The following is a 24,930-nucleotide window of genomic DNA, read 5'->3' on the forward strand; positions in this document are numbered from 1 at the left end:
AAACCATTTTTGCTGCGCAGTATGCTGTCAAGATTTCCTCCATGGTTTTTTACATTGTGTTCAGAAGTAAGTAAATAGAGAATGAATAACAGCAAGATCTTGAGGCAGTTTGGCCTGTGTTCACAGAAAAGATATTCCGCTAGCACATGCAAAAGGTATCATTTAATTAATTGCTATATAGCCAATGCACAAGCCATTCAAATGAGTCACAACGGCTGAACAAGCTTGATCACTGACCAGCTGGCACTAGAGTTATGTTTCTTTAGTACTGACATTAACCAAGCTTAATGCTTTTTCATAAGTTAGCAAGCTTATGAAAAAGCAGTCACGGAAAAGACATTTGTTTAATGCTACCAAATGTCTTTTCAGTGACTGTAGCAAGCTATGCATCTAGCTAGTAAGCAATAATAGCTAGTAATAACAGCTAACAACCAGTAATTAATTTCATTTGGACTGTAAGCACCAGTCCAAAAAAAGACCTTGAGAAGCACATCAAAAGTAGGGCAACGCCAAGGGGGCAGCGTAAACAAAGAGCAAGCAATGTCTGGATAACAGCTTCACAACAACCAGTTTCATTGCTGACCCCAAGGTATGTTTTTCAGTAATAAAAAAAAAAAAAAAAAGCAAGGCAATTACCAGGAGGACACACTGTTCCCCTGCTATGTCGCAAGTGACTTAAGCATTACTTGAACACCCATGAAAGCTGACAGAAGAATTGAATCAATACTAATGAATGGGCCAGGTAACTGTTCTGCAGATCTCAGATGTTATGAATTCAGTATAAACTGTTACAAGTTACAAAGAATCCCCTAGCAGCAAATGGGCCCATATCACTTAGCAATGCATTAGCAATCCAAACACAATTTTGTGAACACATGGCACTGTGCTGTAAACACACAACATTTCTCAACCATATTTCATTTAATTTGTTTCAATGGAGATATTTTGTTCCACTGGTTTTGTCGACACACTTACATGTAGAGTAATTCTCAAATTAATTTTGATAACATATTATACTTGCTGTGAAAATTGGTTAATTCTATGTGCTGCTTTCCATGTGTTTATTCTACTGTATGTGCCCTGTGGTGCAATTCCCCGTGAATGGTGCAGGACTGACTTATCTGACGCATCTTTGCGACAGCTGACGTGAAGTACTACCACTAAAGAACTCAAGGGGTCGCCAAAGTAATCGACTTTCAAATTCTACTGGTAGTAGCTTTAAGTTTTACTTCAACAATTGCCCGACAATTTTTTAAAGGCAACAAAATAATGCCTGTAATTTGCCTGTATATCACCAAGGGAAAAATATTTCATAGCCTACAAAGCTTGCATCAGTTTATATACACTATAATCAAAACAAAGGCAAAAAACGTGATCTTTGGAATACACACATTATGTTTTGGATGAAATATATAGATGTCATATATCTATATATCTAAAAACTAGTTATGCATCTTTTTGGATCATCTATATATCTAAAATGATCCAAAAAGATGCATAACTAGTTTTTTCCTTGTACTCTGTACAAAGAGTGTTCCCTTTCAGTCAAGACAATATAATCTCAGCAAGTCCAATTAGTGTTTGTATTACTGGGGGTCCCCCACCCTCTTGTGGAACTTATTTATGTCACATATACTTGATAGGATCTTTTTATTTTATTTCCTGCATGCATCCTGTCTCACAGTTGTAAGTGGGTGCCCATCATTGGGCCATTATCACAAAGACAGTTGTGTGTCTCTAATTATCCAATGTGTGAGAAGTATTTTTGTGCTAACCTGATAGCTTTTGTGTTAACCAACGTGTAACCTCACAAGGATAAGAAGATGAGTGTGGCAAGCGTCGAGAGGCAGAAAGAGCCAGGAGTGGCCCATTGGGACGACGAAGTGCACCTGCACCTAATATAGCTATAGCTTTGTGTTTAAGTAGGGAGAGGAGATGTGCCTGGGAATGAACTGTATGCAAGGAATGCCAGGACAGTGGTGTAAATGCTGAAAAGTAATTTGAACAGACTGTTGGTCTTAATCCCTGAAAGGGAGATCATTGCTTCTGGCATTGCTGGTGCGTAATTACATTATATCGACTGTGCATCTGTGCAAAAATAAATCCCCGGCTGAACCAGCAGCTCATCTCACATGTCCTTCCTTCCGTTAAGACACAGAATGTTGGTACAATGAACCAGCTCCCTTACAAAATTTCCTGTGGTACCTGAAAATGTTGCTGTGGTATTCCTGTGGTACTTCATTTTGGTACCACAGGACGAGCAAATTCTGTGGTACATTACCACAGGCTTTATGGTAAAGTACCATAGATTTACCACACGCTATATGTCCTGTGGTAATGTACCACAGGCTTAATGGTAAAGTACCATAGATTTACCACACACTATGTCCTGTGGTAATGTACCACACGCTTTATGGTAATGTACATATATTTACCACACACTGCATGTCCTATGGTAATGTACCACATTTTAATGGTATTTATCCACATGGTCAATTCAAGCATTGGATGTGACATCTGGACTCAAACTGACTAATAAAACATCTTAGGGAATACTGATTAAGCATAAATGCAGCATTCACAGTATTTTAATAGAAACTCATCTAAGTGTCACGGCAAAAAAAAACAAAAAAACAACTGTATTATGACATGAAATGAAAAGGCTTTTCCGAGATATTTTCTGCAAACTCTGAAACTCTTTACATCTAAAAAGACTATATACAGCATTAATCAGCGTTTGTTGTATATAAAAGTGATAATTTAATCCCATTACTTACGGTTAACCCTCACTGTGTGCGCTCTTAACCAGATTGCAACTACAGCCTCTCCAGAGGAGACACACAGTAGGTGTAGCACCTCTTAAAAAGACTGCAGATAACTCCTGGCCCTGCTCTCACTGGGCTACCATTAGAGAGATACTTCAAAGACAGTGATACGTGGATCAAATATGCAAACGCTAATATACAGTGCCTTAATGCTGTATCATTCAAGGCTATTTACTGGGGTTGTTTGGTTTGTTTAGTCTACATATCACTCACTGAAATTTGAGTGCGTGCTACAGGCAGTGTTGGCACACACCACATGGACACATAGAACAGGGCTTGTTCTGTATGGTAAATGGTGGACTTGGGATGGGACAATATATCAAAATTCGGTAACACTTTACAATAAGGGTCACTAAGTTAAGGGTTAGTTAATTCTTAATAAGGGTTAGTTAATGCTTAATAAGCATTAACTAACCCTTAATTAACAGTTAACTAATGTGTAATTTACTAATGGTGTTTATGTTAACTAAGGTATTAATTTATACATTATTTAATAGTTTATAAAGATGACTATTAAATAATGTATAAATTATATACATTAAAACTACAGTTACATTATATAACAGGCACCAGGAGTTTACCCCTGGCCTGTATTTGGGGCCGGCCTTTATTTGTTCATGTTGACCACGGCCCCGGCCATTATCGGAGACCCGGCTTTTAATTGACTACCGGCCACTATTAGAGGAAATACAGTAATTTTGCACAGTCATAATTTGTTGTTGTTGAACTTTTATTTATTACATCGTATCGTGGTTGAATCGAATCATGAACCCCTATCGTGTATTGAATCATATCCATTTAATTTGAGATCTTATTAGAGATTAGAGATAAGCATATTGTCCCATCCCGATTGCATATGGACTTTTCAGTTTCTGAGATGTTCAAAGTGGATTTTAAACACACAACGGAGCCTTTACGTGTCTATATTTCAATATCCGTTTTGTACATACTGGAAGAGCCTCCAGTATCACATCAGGACCCATCTTCAACCAGCTGCCTCTTGCCACACAATACGTGGTCAAGATTTCCCCCAAGGTTTCCAATGGGTCACGTTCGGAGATGCCAAGTAAATGCAAATGAATGACAATGACGTGACATTGACAGGCTGTTTGGGCTATAGCTTACCTGGTTGGAAGCTATTCCCAACAATCCCTGCTCTCATTCCCATCCTGCTGTCGTTACTACAGTGTGGACCGAGTGTGGACTTGTGTCAGACTTGAATCACAAATCCTGAATGACATGAGCCATAAAAAATTTCTTCAGACTATTTTTGGTGGATGCAGATCATTTTGCCATGTCTCAGGTGCTGCTCACTAATCTTTAATAAATGGTGAATTAGATTTTTCTATAAATAACTATTTTTATTTTTCACAGTTTACTCAGGATTCATAAATATAAATAATGGTATTTGATGATTCATTAATGTAATAAAATAATGAGTTTATCATTTCTATATGGTATCATAACTGATAAGAGATTACATTAGTTAACCATTCATTAACAGTTTGAAATTATCTTGGTAAAAAAAATGAAACACTACATTAAAGCTACACTAAGTGATTTTTTCTGACCACTAGAGGGTGACAGCAACCGCAACACATTTTGTAAACACACACAGCAAAGCTGGGCTACAGGAGCCCTTAAGGACAAACTGTGCATGAAGGCTAATGGCTAAAATAAACGTACCTACGGAGAGATATCGCCGTTTACCAGTCTCACGTTACATGTCCCACAATGACAAGTGAAGAGGCAGGCACAAAGTTTACTAGTTGAAAACGTTTACTCGCTCGCTCGATTCGTACATACATCGATTCGCCATTACTCAGGCCGAGCCAAGCTTTAGGGAAGAGGTGAAAACAACAACACAGCTGGCCCGCGTGTGTGGCTATTTGTTTATATCATTACGTCTCATGGAAATTAGGGCTGAATGATTTTGAAAAAATATCTAATTGCGAGTATTTTGACTGATATTGCAATTGCGTTATGATTTGCGATATTAGAGGGAATGATCATTTTTACATCATTATACTCATTTTCATTGAAAAACGTATTAAAATGATTATGGTGTGATTTTTGCGGGGATCTGTACCAAACAAAGATGTTTTCTTAAGTCTGTAGAATATGATGTGTAGGCCAGGACATCTCTGCAGCACCACAATATTTCATTTAAAATGGTATTTTGACACATTTCACCTTTAACAAATATTGCGCTTCTTGTGATTTGAAAATTGCAGTAGGCCATATTGCAATTTCGATAAAATTTTGATTAATTGTTCAGCCCTAATGGAAATCTCCACGTAGCACACGTTAGTTTCAGGATTGGTTACAGGGTCTGAAATTGCTTATTGCAGGTTTAAGTATTGGTTAGTGATAAACAAATTACTTTTAAAACATTAAACATTTTTGGTTGCTATTATAAAGTTGCAACTGACTCTAGTTATTTTGTAGTAATTTTGCACCCAGTTTCTCTCCGCCTACTGCATGATTTTGGAAATTGTAAGAGGTGTAACGATTCACCAAATTGGATGGATGCACCAGGCTTAACGTCTAAGATACGGCTCCATCAATTCAAACAGCTTGAATAAGTGCTTTGTAATGCATCAAACATTTTTAAGGTTGCTATAGTAAAGTTGCAAGCAACTAATGTTTACTGTAGTTAACATCAGGAGATCAGAGACTAACTTACTGCTCAGTTGATATTAGATGATGACATAAAATCGAGGAACAGGAGATCCCATTCAATTCCAGGTATTGTTGTATAAATCATGTGGAGGTACAGTAGAAGGGAACTATCTACTGGGCTAGATTAAGAGCTGCTTATTACCAATATCTGTCATCTACAACTGCTTTTAGGACATATTCGGTTGATAAAATCCCTATATCTATCCGAAGATGGCAGGACAGGTATGTGCGTTCCACATGCAGCCAATCTGAGGGATGCGATGCACATTTTACAAGTGCTTGCAATTACACATGCCTCAGCCAATGTGGGTGCTTTGTTTAAATCTTGCACCACCAGCACCGGATGTTAGGAACGCATCTATGCTTTTGTGCCGCCAAACTGGTTGGCTCTAACTAACTTGTTTATACAGTGAAAATCATCAGGAGTATAGGGGGGAAAATCACATTTGAACAATTCTTTCTGGATAATTGAAATAAGTACTTGTCAGTTGTCAGTGTATGCAATCATGTAAAAACGGCTTAGATCAGCCAATAGCAGATTGCAATTACAACAGCATGCTTTTTTTTTAACTAACAGATGTCAATCAAACCCAAAAAGTAGTCTCTGTGTCTAGTCCCAGTTGATCTAGTAATAGTTTAGTCAGTAATAGTAGTCAGTCAGTAATAGTATGGTCAGTGCAGGTCATATGACAAGTGAATGCATGTTTTACAGTATGTAGTCGACACAGCTCTTGATGTTACAGCATATAATCACCTTTCATTTAAAAATCATTTAAAAACAACCATCTAAAAATATGCAAAGATCAAAATGTATTATCAAACTAACCTGAGGTAGATATTGCTTTAAATTTTGACTGGAGGTTTGTGATCATTGCTATAACATTATGTGCTTTATGTGACTTGGCTTGCTTCACTGAGACTTGGACCCTATGACTTGTGACTTACTTGTGACTCGAGCAAGGGTGACTTGGTCCCACCTCAGCTCGATAGTACACAATCTTCCTTCATCATCTTGGTTGCCAGCATCCAAGCCTTGGAAGCCACTTTGCATTCCGTATTAGAGCTGCTCTGCACTATTGGCTGCCTCCCCAGTAACCCTGGCCAGGATCCACTCATCTGTTGGAGGAACAGCCATGGACCTGATTGACGTCAACACTCTGCAAATCCTGCAGCATCTCAGGATCTAGATTATTGCTGGTAATGATATTAATTTGTTTATACTGCTAAAATGATAGAAGCCTCACAGTCTGTAGGCCTATAATCTCTGGGCCAGTGGGCATCCGCACATGGCAGCTTGGAGCACTGCACAAATGAATGCTGGTCAATGTAGACAAATGAAACACATCCAAACATGGAGAAGTTAATGATCACTTGGGCAGATTTGAAAAATCTAGTTGATCCCTTTGCAGAATATTTACTGTGGGTGGTCTGCCAACACCTATGGGCCATTGTTGGTCCAAAGAGTGTTAATCAAGTGGTGTGTTTTGTTTGAGGCCCACTTCATAGTTTAATAGACTGCAGAAACATTTGCTAACAAAATTAGTTTTTAATCCTGTTGTTTGCTATGGCATTGGCTTTTAAATCTCAAGCTAATTTGGATATCTTTTTCCAGTTCATTTGTATAGCACCCTAATGTATTATGCAACTGACTTATTGCTATTTAGCTGACTGCCTTTAATTTGGGATGAGCACAATCTTATTTATCTAGACAATACAAGGGATGAGAGTAATGCCCACAGATGTGGCTCTAAGTTGTGAGTGGAGCACTTGATACATTCTCTCTCCCTCCTGATCAATGCTCAACCCCGACCCTACTTGCCACACATATCTAAACTACAGTTCTTGTCAATGCGGGCAAAAGGCTGGAAAGGCCTTTCATTTTCTTGTATAACATAGCCTAGGGCTGGGCAATATATCGATATTATATCGATATCGTGATATGAGACTAGATATCGTCTTAGATTTTGGATATCGTAATATGGTGATATGGCATAAGTGTCTTTTCCTGGTTTTAAAGGCTGCATTACAGTAGAGTGATGTAATTTTCTGAACTTACCAGACTGTTGTAGCTGCTCTATTATTTGCCTTTACCCACTTAGTCATTATATCCACATTACTGATGATTATTTATCAAAAATCTCATTGTGTAAATATTTTGTGAAAGCACCAATAGTCATCTCTACAATATTGTCACAATATCGATATTGAGGTATTTGGTCAAAAATATCATGATATTTGATTTTGTCCATATCGCCCAGCCCTAACATAGTCACCGTCGAGTTATTACACATGTAGCTCATTCAACTGCATATACAGTGCCTTTCACAAGCATTCAGTCTCTTTGACTTTTGGCACATTTGTTGTGCTAGTAAGTTATTTCAAAGTCCATTTACTCAGGATTTTCAGTTTGCAAAGGACTGTTTGCAAAGAAATTTGTGTGAAAGTATAAAATTAAAGTAACAGATGAATCAACTTTGCTTTGTTTAGGCTAAGCTGCGACACTAGCAAAGGTTTGCTGAACATTTTTTATCATCTGTTATTCTGTCATATTTAGATTGTATGGAGTAGTTCTGAACAATGCTTTCCTTTCAAACTTTAAAAAAAAAAATGGTTTCTTGCTAACAAAGCCAAGACCAGGTCCCTTTCCTATCTTCAAGAGTGCAGGTATCCAAGATACCTGCACTCTGGGCAGCTGCTCACTCCCTACCTGAATGGGACAGGCCACCTTTTTTCAAGAGAGAATGATGGTCTCAGATTTGGAGGTGGTGATCCTCACCCTGTCTACATCACACTCTCAAACTGCTCTAATGCATGTCGGAGATCACAGTCCAGTGAGGCCCAAAGAATGACATCATCTGCAAACAGCAGAGATGGCACCCTAATGCTAGTCAACTGGATACTCTTGAGCAGAGGGTCCAATGCTAAACTTGAACATGCTTGACTTAAAGCTAAGAATGTGAACGCAATGCTCACTCAGAGGCTGTGATTGACTAAAGCCTTTCATGGGTGCAAAACCCTTTAGCATGTGTAAAACCGATGACATAACACCTGATTGGTCAAGCAAAGTCTTGCACCTATCACAAGTCTTAGTGATGACTTTGAACATTGCAAAGGTTTTTGTTCCCACTAAACATCTTAGTTCCTACTTCCTACAGGATACCTTGGGGAACACAGAGACAGGCCTTTTCCACATCCAAAAAACACATGCAGACAGGACTAGCAATTAGGATTAGCATCCCTGTCACCCCTCAGTTATCTGTAAGAGTGTAAAAAGCTAGTCTACTGCTCTGCGACCAAGACGGAATCAGCATTATTCCTCCTGAATCTGAAGCTCCTTTCCATACCTTGGTGGAGGCTTTCCCTGGGAGGCTGCACAGTGTCATAGTTGGAATACCCTATGGTCCCTTTTTTAAATATAGGGACCACACCCCTTGCTGCCAGTCCAAAGGCACTGCTCCCAAAACCCATGCAATATTGAAAAGATGTGTCAATCACAACACCGCATTGATATCCAGAGCCTTCAGCAGCGGGTTCTTGGTTTGCCACCAGGGTTTCCCATACATAGACAACTTTGTGGCGGCCCGCCACAATATCAGCACTGACTGCCACAAATTATTAATTCAATATTTTGAGTACCACAATAGTGTAACGCTTAGTTCACATGCTTTCGCACCACTTCGCTTTGCACGCAGTCATTTCCCCACTCACCACCATATCATCAAGTTATTCAACATATAAATCGGCTATGAATAAAACATTACAATCATATATTCTTGAGAAGAATTCCTTTAATGAAAAGACAGATATTTACATTTTGGAATGACTTGCAGGGAGCATTTTTACATTACATTAACATTTTTTTTATACTCCACTACATTTTAGAGGGAAATATTGTACTTTTTACTCCATTACATTTATTTCACAGCTATAGTTACTATTACTTTTCAGATCAATATTTTATATTTAAAACATTTGATCATCTTTATAAAATAACTATAAAATTGCATTGTTATAGATTAGACTACCCAAAAGTATAGCTAAATTGTTAAGATTAGCTTCACCTCGACAACTTTAAAATGCTGCTTACATGCACATGTATGTCAATAAATCAGTATTAATATTCCAATAATTTATGAAAAATATAACTCTCTAAATGGGGACAGTTTGCATAATGAGTACATTTACTTTGATACTCTAAGAACATTTTGCTGCCAATACTTATGTACTTTTACTTAAGTAAGATTTTGAATGCAGGACTTTTACTTGTAATGGAGTATCTTTACATTGTTGTATTGCTACTTTTACTTAAGTAAAAGATCTCAGTACTTCTTCCACCACTGGAAGAAGTACCACCAACACACACACACACACACACACCTCTCCCGGTAACTTACTAGGTAACGTTATTTCTGCGGCGCGTGCACTCGCTTTTTTTCATCCTGCCATGATCTGCTCCTCTCATTACGGTTACGGGTTTGGCTGCAATAATAATTAATATTATGAATACTATGAAAAGTCACGTTTAACAATCTGCGACACACGGACAATATAACTTAACGTTACTTTGCCAACTTAAATGCCTGGTGAACAAGCAAGCTAGCTTGCAAATTACATAACATTAGGCTAACGTTATTAACGTTAAATATTTTCCCGAGGTTGGCAGGTCTGCGTTAACTTAAGTTAACTCAATTCACTATTTCAACTTTCCACATCCCCCCCAGTCCGTTTACCTTTGCAAAGGAGTTAAAAGAACTGTCCTCACTTGAGGAACCAGCCAGCGGTGAGGAGGGGGAACGAGAGGGATAAAATCGATGTTGTGTTGCTGTCGATTTATTAATGACATTACGCATTTGTCAATCATAATCATCTCCGCTTGATATTTGGGTGAAGGCAGGGGGAATGAATCCAGCGCTATGATTGGTCAAACTCTTCTTCATCTTTTGCTTTTCGGCAGGCTAGATGCTGCTGCCTCTTGCTGTTAGACTTGAGTACTGCACGTGCACAATTGAACTCACAGGCGTCACCAGCTTCTTGCGTAGTTTAGATTGACAAATCGTACCAGCGTACTTTGATGTCAAAATGCGTACCTGCTACGCAAAATGCGTACAGGTTGGCAGGTCTGCTACTGGCCCAATTTTCATGAAACTTCGTGGAAGGGTGTAGCATGGGCCAAGGAAGAACCCATTAAATTTTGGAGTGGATCCGGATCCGACTCACGAACAAGCAATAATAGCACGAACCTTGTGCCCTTCTAGTTAACATTTAAACTATGGCCTTCAACTAAGTCTCCATGTGTTCGAACGTAGTGTTTGTTGAGGACAATCCATGGCTAACACAGAGGTCCAATAATATAGCACCGCTTAGGTTCAGATTTTAAATGTTAAACTGATACAGATGCAAAAGGAAGTGTCAATGCTCATATTTATACTACTGCTCTTACATGACCTGGCTGGAATTCCCACGCAGAAAAAGACAAACCCCTGTACATCACAGATGTAAGTCTATGAAATATAAAGCCGCTTTTCCACCGCATGGTACCGGCTCAACTCGACTCGACTCTACTCTACTTTTTTGGTTTTCCATTGGGCAAGTACCAGGTACCAGGTACCATATTACCTGGTACCTGCTACTTTTTTTGGTAGCACCTCGGTCGAGGTTCCAAGCAAGCTGAGGCGATACCAAAAGGTGACGTGAAAACACTGCAAACTACTGATTGGTCAGAGAGAATCGTCATCATTGCGCGACACGGGACATATATGCTAACGTTAGCTACCAGGTTAGCTTACCATCTTGCGTCGCCTTTGAGCAACCAGAGATCAGTCTTTTGTCTTGCTGCCTTGCAGCCTCTTCTGAAATAAAATCTGTCTCCTTACTGTGACTAACAGCCAGAATGTCGAAGAAAACCGAGAAAGCCGAGAATCAAGAATCCTTCGATATCGCATTGAAGATGACATCACGGCAGTTTCATGCGGCGTCGCTATGGCGACCAGTTGGGGGGGGGGGGCACATTGAGGGGGTACTATCTGCAGTGGAAAACCAAGTGGTACTACCAAAAGCGAGTAGAGTCGAGTCGAGTCGAGGAGATACCGGTTGAGCCGGTACCATGCGGTGGAAAAATGGCATAAGTCTATGAAAAGAGTGTAGTGTGTAGCCTAACTTCATCTTCGGCACCAACACTGTGGTCTTCCACTGAGCTGCACCCTGCAAATTCCTTCGGTATTGGCAAGCTACATCAGTTTAGTAGGAGGCAAACTGGGTTTTTATTTACACAAACATGTATTTTGTAATATTTCCCTTGTATCAAGACACAGCAAGCTTGAGCAATTTGCCATATTTTAATTTGAAGGCACACAGCACACACAGCTGTAGCACAATGAACGCTGGTTGTATTCATGTAGAACAATATGTATCGTCTTATATAAATAAGTCCCATTGCACTGTATCTGAGATCATGTTGTCAGATTCCTGTTGCAATTGCCTATTGCTGCCCCAAGATGTCAGTAAAGGACAGATGTGGTTTTATCTTGTTTTTACTCGCTTTCAGCCAAAGTTCCCCATGTACTGTAAATACTTTTTATTACCCGTAGAGCCACCAAATCAAATTTAGAAAAAAATTATACAATAGAGAGAGCAAAGTTGCTTACGTTACTTAAAAGAAACAAGTGTCCTATGTAGAGTTTTGCGCGATTGGCTAGAGCATCCTTGGTGCATACAGTTTAACAGTTTAACAGTAGTTTAACAGTGGTTCTTTTTGGAGTTGTATTTCATTCGTATCATGTGAGTGAGGGTTAAGCATCTAGGTATGATGCAATTTACCATACTTGATATATGTTAACTATGACAACAGTTCTGATTGGTTGCAATATAACCCTGTGATTAATAGGTTATATATTGCCAAGGGATGGCTTCAGTTATTTTGACCATAATCTATAGGTTAAAGAAATACTACATTATTTACTACTTCTAAATTTGTGACTGTATCCTATGCACTTTGTATTGCAGTTATGAAATTGCTTAATTTACTCTGATTTGCTTTGGCACAGTTGATGTTAACATGAATTATATTTTCATTATATATTTTTGCCGATGTTAATGTTGTCAGTGTTATTAAGACACAGGTAAAAAGTTTCTTTTTATTTTGCACAGTTGCCACTTGCTATCCCTGCAATGTTTTTAACTGTGAATTGAACTTTATTTATCCATGAAATATATAACTTGATTTGTTTGTTTATAAACAATTACCTTTCTGTTCTCTCAGTATTTCATGACAATTTGTCTTTTACCTTGTTTTTTATATTGTTGTGGAATGCAGGAGCTGGAGACGCACACCCAAAAACGTTAGGCAAGGTGCAGACTTTCTGAAGAAGGCGTTGGATGAAAAAATGTTAAAAAAAAAAAGTTGCACACTCTATCATGCTCCCATATTTTAATAACGTAGTGTTGATTTTGGACAGGTAATCCATGGATTATGTTTTTTTTTTTTTTGTAGAAAGATGAGGGCACAGATTAAAGTATATATGCTTAAGAAACTTTGCTTGAATGTTCTCAAAGGACACCTGAGTCTGTGTTTGATGACCTACTTCTGCTCCCACAGCTATGCTATCAAATGATAAATTGAGGCTCCTGTCTTAGTCATGGACTCAGTGTCTCTAAACCCTTTCCTTACAATGGCTACCTATGGTATAATTAGCTGTGCAAAGTAAACAGATGGGTCATAATATTATGTCAGCTGTTAAAGGATAATTCTGGTTATTTTCAACCTGGGCCTTATTTCCCTTGTTTTTGGCATCATGACAATTGATTGTGTTCAGAATTTCATCACTTTCTTCACTTCAGCAGATATTTCACGCTTTTCATAGGGACTGCATTAGTGTAAATATAATAGATCATTTTGAAATTTAATACCTTGGACTGCCAACTTGGTGGATTCCCTGCTATGTTTTCTGCATGTGTTAACACACTTCCTAAATTCGTGTGACCAGGTGGGAGATAACGGAGCTACTTGTAATTACCACTGGGAGGTTGATGTGGATGTTTTTTCCCAGTCAGCAGATTATTTCCGATATGCACTGAACACAGCATCAAAATTACACAACTAATACTGCAATATATTGCCTGAAACTTGCAGGCAGGTCCCATTGCCGTGTGGTTGTTACTGTGTTGAAAGGACATGTTTTACTCGCTTTTTGTGGTCAACTGTTGGAGATTGTGTTTGCACTGTGGGTGTTTGTTGGACAGCAGTGCTCCCCTGTACGTCAAGTACGTCACGCTCTAAAGTGAAGTGGTGAAAACTGGAACACAATCAATCGCCATGATGGCAAAAACTACGAAAATAAGACCCAGCTTTAAAATAACTAGAATTAATATTATAAGGTGGTGCTGATCACTTCTGACGGGACTGCAAATTACGGACGTATAACTCTTCAAATTTCCTTAACTCTAGCCTCTCTCAGGAGCCCAGATTTCTACCCATTCAGTTAAGGTCATGACTCATTCCTGTTGACATATGCCAATTTAATGCTCTCTCCTAATGGCTAAAAAACCTTGCTCCTGCAAGGTATTTTAACACTTGGTTATGTCACCAGGTGTATTGAACTTGGGAAATATTAACTTGCATTTTGACAGTAAGTGTTATTGTGTTTAAACACAGAGGACATGTGGGGTTAACCACCTAGCCATCGGTTGAACTTTTAGGATGATGGCAGCACATCATAGGTTGCATCAGTCATGAGTTATCCAACATACCTCCATATTCCACAGTTCTTTCCAACAAAGCTTCTTACATTTTACAGTTTCCCCAGTTCATCCATTGTCCCGGCCTAGCTTGAGATGCATTTGCCCTATCTGTTTCCTCTAAGGCGGCATTCACATGGGACATTTGGCGTCCGTCACACTCATGGACCTACCTGGGTTGCGTTGCTGTGAGCATTTCTCTAAACCTTTTGAAGCAGTCTGCACAAATTTTATTGGCTGATTAAGTTGTTTAGCGGATGTTTACCTGTGCTCCGTAAAAGTTCAACTAGTTTCTGTTTTGATGGACTGGGTTGTGATATTTTCATACACTGTGCTCCGTCAATCCATGTCATCCATCAATCCATAAGTCTCAATTAAGTACATGGGATACTGTCCATTTTGTGATGTATCGCAAATGCTCATGTGAACGGTGCCTAAGAGTGCCGCTTTGTTCCATACAGGTTTGGCTGTACCAGGACCAAAGCCTCCACAATGTTGTTGCACTTGTCCTCTAATATCTCTATGTCTGGTTGTGTATTTTACCTATTTTAAATGTTTTCTTTTGACATTTTCGCTTTATTTGACAGCTTACAGTAGAGAGAGACGGGAAAGATAGGGGAGGGGGGGGGGGGTGACATGCAACAAAGATCCCAGGCTGGATTCAAACCCAGGATGTTGTGGGTACATGGTATGCACCTTAGCCAACGGAGCCCCCTGGATGCCTCCACTGTGTATTTTCAGTGATGGAAAATTGCTATAAATTGGTCCAAAATTCTAGTCAAAATATAACCAATTCTGTTGGTTGTGTATATACTATGCCTAACCAATCAACCCCAATATGGCTTTTTGCTTGTTATGGATCTTCAAATGCTATGATGCATGTAGAAGCTGGCCAGTCATGACAGAGACCATACCATGTACACATCCTCAGTATTATACATTAATGACACTAACTGTGTTTCGCTCATTCAGAAAAGTTTAACTAGCTTAGGTTAATGCAAAAGTAAATGAATGACAGCGCCACTCACCGGATCAAATACCAGCATCCTGCAAAGGAGGTGGACAGCTTCATGGGTGGCTTGGCTTGACAGCGTGTACAGAACAGGAAGGGATGGCTGCAGGCAAAGGAAACAATAGACCATTGGCTATCACTATCTTCTGTCTTTTATTAATCACGGACATTAATGTATGGATGGGTAAAAACTTTTTAAAGCTAAATGAGGAAAAAACTGAGATTCTTTTAATAGGGCCCAAAGCAGCAAGAGAAAAACTGCACTCAATGCTTTAACTTAGGAAGAGTTCAGAAGCAAAGAAGAGCCGGGCTGAGGTTTGCAAAAGACCATAAGGATTGGACCGTAGAGGACTGGAGTAAGGTTATCTTCACTGATGAGTTCAATTTTCAGCTTTGCCCAACACCTGGTCTTCTAATGGTTAGACGGAGACCTGGAGAGGCCTACAAGTCACAGTGTCTCGTACCCACTGTGAAATTTGGTGGAGGATCGGTGATGATCTGGGGGAGCTTCAGCAAGGCTGGAATCGGGCAGATTTGTCTTTGTGAAGGACGCATGACTCAAGCCACGTACAAGGTTGTCCTGGAAGAAAACTCGCTTCCTTCTGCTCTGACAATGTTCCCCAACTCTGAGGATCGGTTTTTCCAGCAGGACAATGCTCCATGCCACACAGCCAGGTCAATCAAGGTGTGGATGGAGGACCACCAGATCAAGACCCTGTCATGGCCAGCCCAATCTCCAGACCTGAACCCCACTGAAAACCTCTGGAATGTGATCAAGAGGAAGATGGATGGTCACAAGCCATCAAACAAAGCCGAGCTGCTCGAATTTTTGCGCCAGGAGTGACATAAAGTCACCCAACAGCAATGTGAAATACTGGTGGAGAGTATGCCAAGACGCATGAAAGCTGCGATTGAAAATCAGGGTTATTCCACCAAATATTGATTTCTGAACTCTTCCTAAGTTAAAACATTAGTATTGTGTTGTTTAAAAATGAATATGAACTTGTTTTCTTTGCATTATTCGAGGTTTGAAAACACTGCATCTTTTTTGTTATTTTGACCAGTTGTCATTTTCTGCAAATAAATGCTCTCAATGACAATATTTTTATTTGGAATTTGGGAGAAATGTTGTCAGTAGTTTATAGGATAAAACAAAAATGTTCATTTTACTCAAACACATACCTCTAAATAGTAAAACGAGAAAACTGATAATTTTGCAGTGGTCTCTTAATTTTTTCCAGAGCTGTATATATATATATTAAATGTACTCCTTGGTCATTGGACAGCTGGGCATGCTTACCTGCTTGTGAGGTCCTCTGAGGATGTGCGCACGGGCGCCTTCACATGCCGTCCTCATCGCCTCCAGAGAAGGAGTCCCCAACAGGTCAGTGATCAAATCCAGCTAGAATCCAATGAGGCAAAAGCATATATGTACACACACACACTCAAAGAACAACAAGATACATCAATTTCAACATGGCATCTCTTTGAAGAAGTCTTAAGGGTTTCTGAAAGTGAAAGACAATATACATTCTGTCAATGCATGTGAACCTTGTTTTTATTTTATTATTTTGTATCTCTTCTTAATGTTACATGGGGGTAAGAAACAGTCTCTCACACACAAACACAAACCACTTAGTTGGTTTTTGAAGTAGTACCCCTATTTTAGCCTCTCTGCACTGGCTCCCTGTTAGGTTTAGAACTGATTTTAACTACTTTACTTATTCTTAATGATTATGTCTGTGCTGCTATTTGATTTGCTCTTGTCTATGCTTTGTAAAGCATATATTTTTTACTGGTTTACATTATTGGATTGTCTTATTATTGGACTATGGCTTCTATGACTTCTATATTATTTCCTCAGTTTAATTTCTTTTGCCCTGTAAAGCGCTTTGTAACTATGTTTCGAAAAGTGCTATATAAATAAGATTATTATTGTCAACTTTGATAAAAACAGTCCACTGCTTGAGCTAATTGTCAGCATTCTAATGGATCTCTGCACCTATGTAATGTGATGTAATGTGTAAAAGTTGATAACAAAATGCAGCTTCAGTAAATAGTCCACTTATGCAGTCAAGAAGGTGAATTTGTCTTCAATATATAGGCCTGTATATAAAGGTCAATGTTGATGGCATTTTTTTTTTGGTGGGCAATATCCATCCCTATTGGAAGGAAAGTCATTATTAGAGCAAGGATTTTGCAATCACTAGCCTAAATTTTGTGAATGTCATCTAATCAATATTACAAAAGAAAAATGTTTGGTCTATGTGTGTGTTCACATGTGTGGTTTGGGTTGTGTTTGTTGGCGGTCAGCCCCTCGCATTAAAGGATAATTATGGGTATTTTAAACCTGGTCCTAATTTTCCTACTTTGCAGTAATGACGATTGATTGCGCTCAAAATTTTGTCACTTACTTCACTTCATTTGAATTTGATTTGGTAATAACTACAACAGCCTGACTTTTCGTGGGAACAGTTAGCGATTTTTAAAATAGAAACTATGTCTTTGTGAGCTGGATTTCAAGGTTTTTAGCTTACAATTGGAGCCAATGACTTCCGGGTTGACGGCTAAAAACGGTACGTGGGAAGTCAGAAAGTAACGGGAGTAGAGCAAACGCATTGTTGATTTTGTTATTTTCATAGGATTTGTTGACTATAAGAAATGCATTAAAAAACACCAGCCTTATCCTTTAATGGGACCTCGAGGATTGGGGAACTTCATGGATATACCCTTCCTGTCAGCCCCTGACAGCATCCTAGTTGCATTTTGGATTCAACTGTTGGAGATTGCAATGTGTATTGGAGTGTGCATTGGAGAGCAGTGTTTCCTGCAAACTGGAGCTATGTAAAGCCCTACAGCGAAGCAAGTGACACAATTCTGAACACAATCAATAGTGAATCAATGAATGTGCAGCATTTGATAGGGGGAGAGGATATCACTTACCTGCTGAATTGGACTTTGGGCTTGGAAGAGGATGCGTCGTCCCAGCAGTTCGGCGAAGATGCAGCCCACAGACCAGATATCGATAGAGTTGGAGTAGTGGCGGCTCCCCATGAGGATTTCTGGGGCACGGTAGTACTGTGTCACCACTTCCTGAGTCATGTGCCGTGACTCGTCTGACTCCTCCACGCGCGCCAGGCCAAAATCACAGATCTGGAGGACAGTAATTGAGAGGTTACTACAATTGTCGTAACCTTTATCTCCGGTTTTATCTCCTCAGATTGATGCAGAGAAACTAAGGCTGTGATCAGGCAGGACGCTTTTTCCTCCGGCTCAAATGCAAAGCACTGCTGTGAACATCGCTTGTTATGCTGTTACCTGATTAGACTACTGTAATGCTCTCTCTCTGGTCTTCCTAAAACAGAAAAAAATGGTTGTCTGCAACTTATTCAAACTGCAGCAGCACAAGCTAAAGAAAAAAAATACCATATTACATCAATTTTAAATTCACTACACTCGCTCCCAGTCAGCTCCAGAAATGTTTCCGGACTATGTATGGATTCATCTGATTCATCAGAGGATTAGGGCCACATATGAAAAATAATATACCTAGGTATTCATTCCAAACCACACTTCATTAACAACTAATTGGCAGTGTGTCTTTACATGCAATATGTTATAGCATCTGTCATGTCTTTCAGGCTCATTTTTTTGTCATAGGGCACAGTGCTGGGAAATGCTGATAATATGGGTTGCTGTTGAGAAGCAATGTCAGCCTCACAGAGTTGTTGACTGGTTCAGCTACCAGCACTTGTTTGGGACTGCAACTGTTTCCATTCCACATGCTCTAAAGCAAGGGTGTCAGACATACCACCCGCAGGATCATTTTACAATGTAATGGAAATTTAAATGAATGGCCCTTTAAATGGGCCTTATTTTCCTATAGTTTTTGTCATCATGCCATTTGATTCTACGGAGCCCATCTGGGGTCACATGGTAGAAAAAAAAAACTCGATGTGTAAATCCAAGCGAACAGATTTGTAAACTGTGTGAACGGATTTGTAAACCGTTTCACAATCCGTTCACACAGTTTACATAAGAGGTGTCGTCGGACTGGATGTCCGCTCTACACCAGAAGTTGACAAATAATGGACAGTAATGTTCACAATATGATTTTATGTAAGCCTGAATGGCATTCATAAGTTATCTGTCTTATCACTCTCCCTTAACTTGTTTGTGTTTGTATGGGCCATGTGTAGTGACGGCAGCTGTTGAAAACACGAACAGAACACATAGGTGTCCTCCTGAAAGCCTTAAAAGCCGGTTTACACCGGATTGTGAATCTGAGGGCACGGTTTAGAAATCCGTGTGCACAGTTTACAAATCCGTTCACACGGTTTACAAATCCGTTCACGGTTTACAAATCCGTTCGCACAGATTTACACATCGAGTTTTTTTTTCTACCATGTGACCCCATATGATTCTTATCAAAATTTCATCAATTACTTCACCTCTACCTCTGAGAGCTGCTCTCCAATATAGTCCACAGGGGCCAAGGGAAACTCAAACAGTCAAACCCAAAAAGCGATTAAAGCATGCCCTGTTGAGTTTTCCAGAACAAATGTAGATGTAGTAAACGTAGCTGTCGTAAATTCTCAAACTGTGCCGGCTGCTAACTATTTAGCCATCTAACATGCAGTCTGCTGGCTTTTTCTGGGTGAAAAAAAGTTTACGAACATTCATTTTTCAAACAAAGTTTCCCTCAAAGAAGTCAATGCATGCTGGTGGATGCTAGCTAGCTAGTAATGTTGGCTCATATAGCTGAAAAGCAGTTTTGTTTTCAAATTGTGCTGAATAAGAGTATCGTGTGATTGAGCATGTTTGATGAGAGGGGGTGCTGGTTTGATTTAACTTAACTGAACGCATGACAAGTTAAGTCTGCATCACATTTTTCTGTTTACTACACATCTGTGTGTGGGTGTTAATCAGTGATAGAGAGCGAGAGAGAGAGAGAGAGAGAGAGATTGTGTTTATAGCCCACATTGGTACCCAAGGAACATAATGTTTAACACCATTATCAGACACATCATCACAAAATATACAACAACTTACAAGAACAACTGTGAACAGGGGAGACAAATGAACTGTAGGCAAGGCTGAGGAAAAAGCAGTGTAGCTACACTATTGCTAATATAATTGTGTCGGCATCAAAGCCGTGCTCTGAAGGGGAGTTTGTTTTGCTAACATTAACCTGAGGAGAAATGAAGGAATAAATGAAGTTATTTATTAGGGATGGGGCGATATTCTTATATCTCTAAGGAGACCATTTGCGGCGGAACGTGAGGATGTTCCGGTAAGGAAACCGTGAATTGAATAAAGAAGTGGTCTGGCAGTCAGATTTGCCCGTGGAGCAGTTCCGAGTCACAATCGGATCGAGTGTATTGCCCGTTTTGTGTGTATGGGAGTGGTGGAGACCTGTTTGAGGTCAAATGAGGACAGAAGTGAAAGGAAGTCAGCCGCTTGGGGTTTGTCAAGATGGATATTCATGTCCCCCGTGACAATCAGTGGGGTGCCATCTTCAGGAATGGCTGAGAGTAGCATGTCCAGTTCAACTACAAAGGTTAGGAGCGGTAACCATGATTGCATGGTATTCAAAGGAGGAGTTATGGCATAGAGCAGTGGTTCCCAACCCAGTCCTCAAGTTTTTATTCCATCTTTACTCTTGCACACCTGATCCCAATGGGGCCTACACACTTTCATGCTGCTCTGTTCAGGTAGATCTGTCTCTACCAATCAGCATTAAGACCTTAACTGGATCAGGTGCGCAAGAGTAGAGCTGGAACCAATACTTGCAGGAAAAGGGGTCCTTGAGGACTGGGTTGGGCAACACTGGCATAGAGGAGAAAGTTTAGTAAATGCCCAGTCTTTATTTACAGCAGACTGACAATTCCATAAGTCAATATATGTATTTTGACACTATTTATGGCAGCTAAGACAGAACATCTAAATAATTTGAATACAGTGATACACAGTTGTAACAAAAATGTCATGCGGTGTTATGACAGCATTGTGGGACTTTGTGAGAAACGCAGCTGCCTAATGGTGATCATGCATATTTTGCAGACTTTCTTTAACTTACTCATGATAAATATGGCACTGGTAGCTAACATCACAAAAATTGACAATTGACATTTAGGAGTCTCTTGCCATTTTTGTCTGGACAGTCAAAATCAATTCAAAAGAGTCGTTCAGTCCCGCTTCTACCAATTGAGAAGTACCTCAATATGTAGGTGATATCTATCATTTCTGACTTGGAGAAAGTTATTCATGTTTTTATTTCTTTATTACTCCTCCTTTACTAGAAAGCTAGACTTTGAGGAAGGGATCTCAAAACTTTCATTTGGTCTACGTTACAGTCACTTCCCACTGAATAGCATATATGTTATGGAGCTTTCAACTCTGAATTGATGGATGAACTGTCTTACATCTTTTGATTGTTACAAGGGCGAGGTGGAATACATAATGCGGTCAAGCATTTGCAATGACGGCCACTAAACCTGGAAACAACCAGTCTGAGGAAATGTAGTCAGCAAACAATTCAAGACAAAACCTTCAATGCATTTTAGAAACCTGCATTTTTACTGATAGCTAAATGCAAGTTTAGTAGCAGTGGTAGTGGCGGTTTGCACTTACAAATTTAATAGGCAAATTACCCCTTCAACAAAATGATGAGGGATGGATGCAAATTGTGCACAGAGAACATCGAGTGGTTAAGGTTCCTGCCTCAGGAGCCGTCTGCCCCTATCGCCCCTATTCCTAGAGCCAATATTTTTTTATTTTCTGGTCTCTGGTGGCTTATTAAATCCAACATCAAACTCTTGTAAATCACTGGTGGGTGGCTTTTTAACATTTGTTCCTAGCCAAAAAAACATCAGAACAAATTAGAACATTATTCCCCCAGCCTGATTTCCTTTTTTCCATTAAGGCATATACAGTATATGGTAACAATTACACAAAAACTTAAATCAATTAGAATTGTTCTGAAATAGAGCAATTAAAAGCAAGCACAAGCAGAGGCAAATCCTTCACTAGAGAAAGATTATGCGGCCGCTAAAGTGAAGCAGTATGTCCCAGACTGGAGCCTGGCTGTATTTGGGGTGCATTCATCGGGGAAAAAAACACATTAGGCGAGGCTTACAACTTACACTGCCTTCAGAAAGTATTGAAACCCATTGACTATTTTCGCATTTTATCGTGTTGCAGCCTGAATTAAAAAGGGATTCAATTGTGACAATTTACAATCCATCAATACATAAAGTACCCCATATTGTGTGTATATATGTATGTATACAGTGAAAACATGTTTTGAGCAGTTTTGCAATTTGTTTTTTTGTTTTTTTTTAAATGTAACCTTTATTTGTTGTTGCCAATAAACTTTGTTTTATCATTGCAAGGACAGTCTTTATTTATTGAACATATATAATTAATGTGATTATTAGGTCAAGTTAAAGGATTTTGGTGTCTGCAAAAGTAAGTGACAGCACTTCCACCGTTTCTGTAGAATGACCCAAGACCGTTTTCTCAGCTACAGTGGTAAGCAAAACATTATGATGTCACAGTGAAGTTGACTTTTGAACTTTTGGATATAAAATGTCATCACTTCATCATTTTACCCTGTTAGACATTTGTGTGAAATCTTGTCATAATAAGCGTATGAATTCTTGAGTTATGGCCAAAAACGTCTTTTGTGAGTTCACAGTGACCTTGACCGTTGACCTTTGACCACCAAATTCTAATCAGTTCATCCTTGAGTCCAAGTGGACGTTTGTGCCAAATGTAATGAAATTCCCTCCAGGCGTTCCTGAGATATCGCGTTCAGGAGAATGGGGCGGACGGACAACCTGAAAACATAATGCCTCTGGCCACAGCTGGAGGCATAGTTACATTATAACAAGCATCTCAAATGCTATGTAGAAACACCTTTGGCAGTGGTTATAGCTTCCAGTCCTCTTGGATACGTCTGTATCAGCTTGGCACATCTAGATTTTGGGATTTTCTTCCTTGCAGATTCATTCAAGCTCGGTCAAGTCGGATGAGGAGAGTCTATGAACAGCTATCTTTCAAGTCATTCTACAGATTTTCAGTGGGATTCAAGTTTGAACTTCAAAGACTGTCACACTCTTGTTCAGAAATGATTCCAGTCATTGTCTGTCACTTCATAGGAACAGCATGGCCAATCAAAAGTCTACCATGCATAGAAGCAGGTCCCCGCCCTTTCCGATTTGACTTCATGTGTTTTGCTTTGTGAAATTACGTTGTTTCGGAATTGTTGGAGCGTTTTGCGATTGGTCGTTTTGCTCTCCGACTTTGTGTTGTTTTTAGTGAATTGATGTAGTGTTTCCTGATTAATTGTTTTGCCTTCTGACTTAACATTGTGTTTTCTGAATTGCTGTGTTGTTCTTAGATTTGTTGTTTTACTTTGTGATTTTGAATTTTGAAATGTTTGGATTTCTTATTTGTTTTTTTCTTTTCTTATCCATGGTTTCATTTTGTGATTTTGTATATTGTTTTTTGAAATGTTTTAATTTCCGATTTGTCGTTTTGTTTTCTAATTCGTGGTTTTGTTTTTTGCAATTTTGTGTATTGTTTTTTTGAAATGTTTAACTTTCTTATTTGTCGTTTTGTTTTCTAATTCATGGTTTTGTTTTTTGCGAGTTTGTCTATTGTTTTTTGAAATGTTTTAATTTCTCATTTTGTTTTCGAATTCATGGTTTTGTTTTTTTGCGATTTTGTGTTTTGTTTGACATGTTGTTTTGATTTCTTATTTGTTGTTTTGTTTTCCAATTTGTGATTTTGTTTTTCACTTAAGGGCAAACATAGTATCCGCCCTTGGGCTACGCCACGGTCATTCAGACATAAAAATTTAATTTCTCCACCACTGCATAGGGAATGTTTGTATTATTTTATGTCTTCCAAAAGTAGTTCGGTTTTAAATGCCTGTGTACTTAGAATTCTAGATATTCACTTAGAAAAATTGTTATTTTTCAGTTTATTTCCAAAAAAAGGTAATTTCCCAAAAATTGCTGCCACACAAAGCTGTATGAATCTGTATGAATCCTAATTTCACACACATTATCACTCATATCACTCATGAAGAAGAAGTCTATAAAAAGAGGGGGGTAAGAGGGGGTTATAATTCACTAAGTGTTTTTAAAATCACTTGAGATGCAGCCTCAAGCATACTAGAGTAGATTATGAGCAGGCCATGCTATTGCCGATGCCACAAAATTTTCACGAGATAGTAGGGCTGAACAATTAATCGAAATTTTATCAAAATCACAATATGGCCTACTGCAATTTTCAATCGCAGGAGGCGCAATATTTGTTAAAGGCGAAATGTGTGTCAAAATACCATTTTAAATTAAATATTGTTGTGCTGCACAGATGTCCTGGCCTACACATCATATTCTACAGACTTAAGAAAACATCTTTGTTTGGTACAGATCCCCGCAAAAATCACACCATAATCATTTCAATACGTTTTTCAATGAAAATGAGAATAATGATGTAAAAATGATCATTCCCTCTAATATCGCAAATCATATCGCAATTGCAATATCAGTCAAAATAATGGCAATTAGATATTTTTTCGTTCAGCCCTACGAGATAGACTTTGACAAATGGTGAGACATAAGATGCTGGTGTGGGATGTTTATCTGCACTGACATCTGTGACATT

General features: G+C 39.0%; 1 protein-coding gene across 1 annotated transcript in view; it reads right to left on the reverse strand.

Annotated features, from left to right (window-relative positions):
* Positions 1 to 24,930, reverse strand: part of LOC139660677 (serine/threonine-protein kinase NLK-like) — a 60,039-nt gene that overhangs the window by 10,471 nt on the left and 24,638 nt on the right. The window contains exons 6-8 of the mRNA XM_071538882.1: positions 18,196 to 18,405; positions 16,553 to 16,654; positions 15,269 to 15,355 (exon numbers count right to left, since the gene is read on the reverse strand). Of these exons, the coding sequence (XP_071394983.1) occupies positions 15,269 to 15,355; positions 16,553 to 16,654; positions 18,196 to 18,405 (399 nt within the window). The remainder of the gene's footprint in view (positions 1 to 15,268; positions 15,356 to 16,552; positions 16,655 to 18,195; positions 18,406 to 24,930) is intronic.

The sequence above is a fragment of the Centroberyx affinis genome, unplaced genomic scaffold (genome assembly GCF_046629955.1).
Source record: "Centroberyx affinis isolate AG114_WGS23_722 - 3 ecotype Tasmania unplaced genomic scaffold, CSIRO-AGI_Caff_v1 ptg003360l_1, whole genome shotgun sequence".
In the NCBI taxonomy this organism is placed as follows: Eukaryota; Metazoa; Chordata; class Actinopteri; order Beryciformes; family Berycidae; genus Centroberyx; species Centroberyx affinis.